Source organism: Cynoglossus semilaevis, unplaced genomic scaffold, assembly GCF_000523025.1.
Source record: "Cynoglossus semilaevis isolate Cse_v1.0 unplaced genomic scaffold, Cse_v1.0 C18846065, whole genome shotgun sequence".
NCBI lineage: Eukaryota > Metazoa > Chordata > Actinopteri > Pleuronectiformes > Cynoglossidae > Cynoglossus > Cynoglossus semilaevis.
In genome coordinates this window covers 1-527 of record NW_007592800.1, presented here as the reverse complement: position 1 = coordinate 527, position 527 = coordinate 1, and the positions used below count along the sequence as shown (strand labels likewise).

At 34.9% G+C, this 527-nt stretch overlaps 1 protein-coding gene across 1 annotated transcript; it reads right to left on the bottom strand.

The window, feature by feature from the left end:
• Window positions 1–21: 21 nt before the first annotated feature.
• LOC103399676 (myosin-2-like) lies at window positions 22–469 on the bottom strand. The gene is made up of 2 exons (XM_008338326.3): window positions 361–469; window positions 22–262 (listed from the first exon to the last, which is right to left on the bottom strand). The coding sequence occupies exons 1-2, from the start codon at window positions 460–462 to the stop codon at window positions 59–61; spliced, it is 306 nt and encodes a 101-aa protein (XP_008336548.1). The 5' UTR covers window positions 463–469; the 3' UTR covers window positions 22–58.
• Window positions 470–527: the final 58 nt, after the last annotated feature.

Genomic DNA, 527 nt, shown 5'->3' with positions numbered 1-527 from the left:
AAAAATATTTGGTCACAAACATGTATTTAAAACAATATGTATGTTGCATTGTAAGCATTTAAAAGATAATAGTGTGTGCTTGAGCTTTACTATTGTTGGGCATTTGTATCACCAAATACGTACTCTCATTGCCATCAGGCTCAGCCTGCTCCTCACGCTGCTTTTGCTTGAACTTCATGTTACCATGGTGCATCACAGCACCAGTCAATTTGTAAATGCCCATCTTCTCTTCATTAGTGAAGCCCAAGATGTCAATAGCGTTCTGTATTACAAAACATTTTGAAGAAAATATTACTATTAAAAAACGCATCAATGAAAATCATGTAGAACTTTAATATATTTGTTACTAAGACAACTTACATCAGTGGCTTCCAGCTCAACTTTATCATCAATGCTGGCCACGGTGATCTGACCCATGCTGATCATGGGGAAGTCGTATGGGTTGGTTGTGATGAGTGCCATTTCTGATAAATTAAAAGTGATAACATTTTTCAATTATTTTTTATTTTAATTATCAAAAGGGGTTT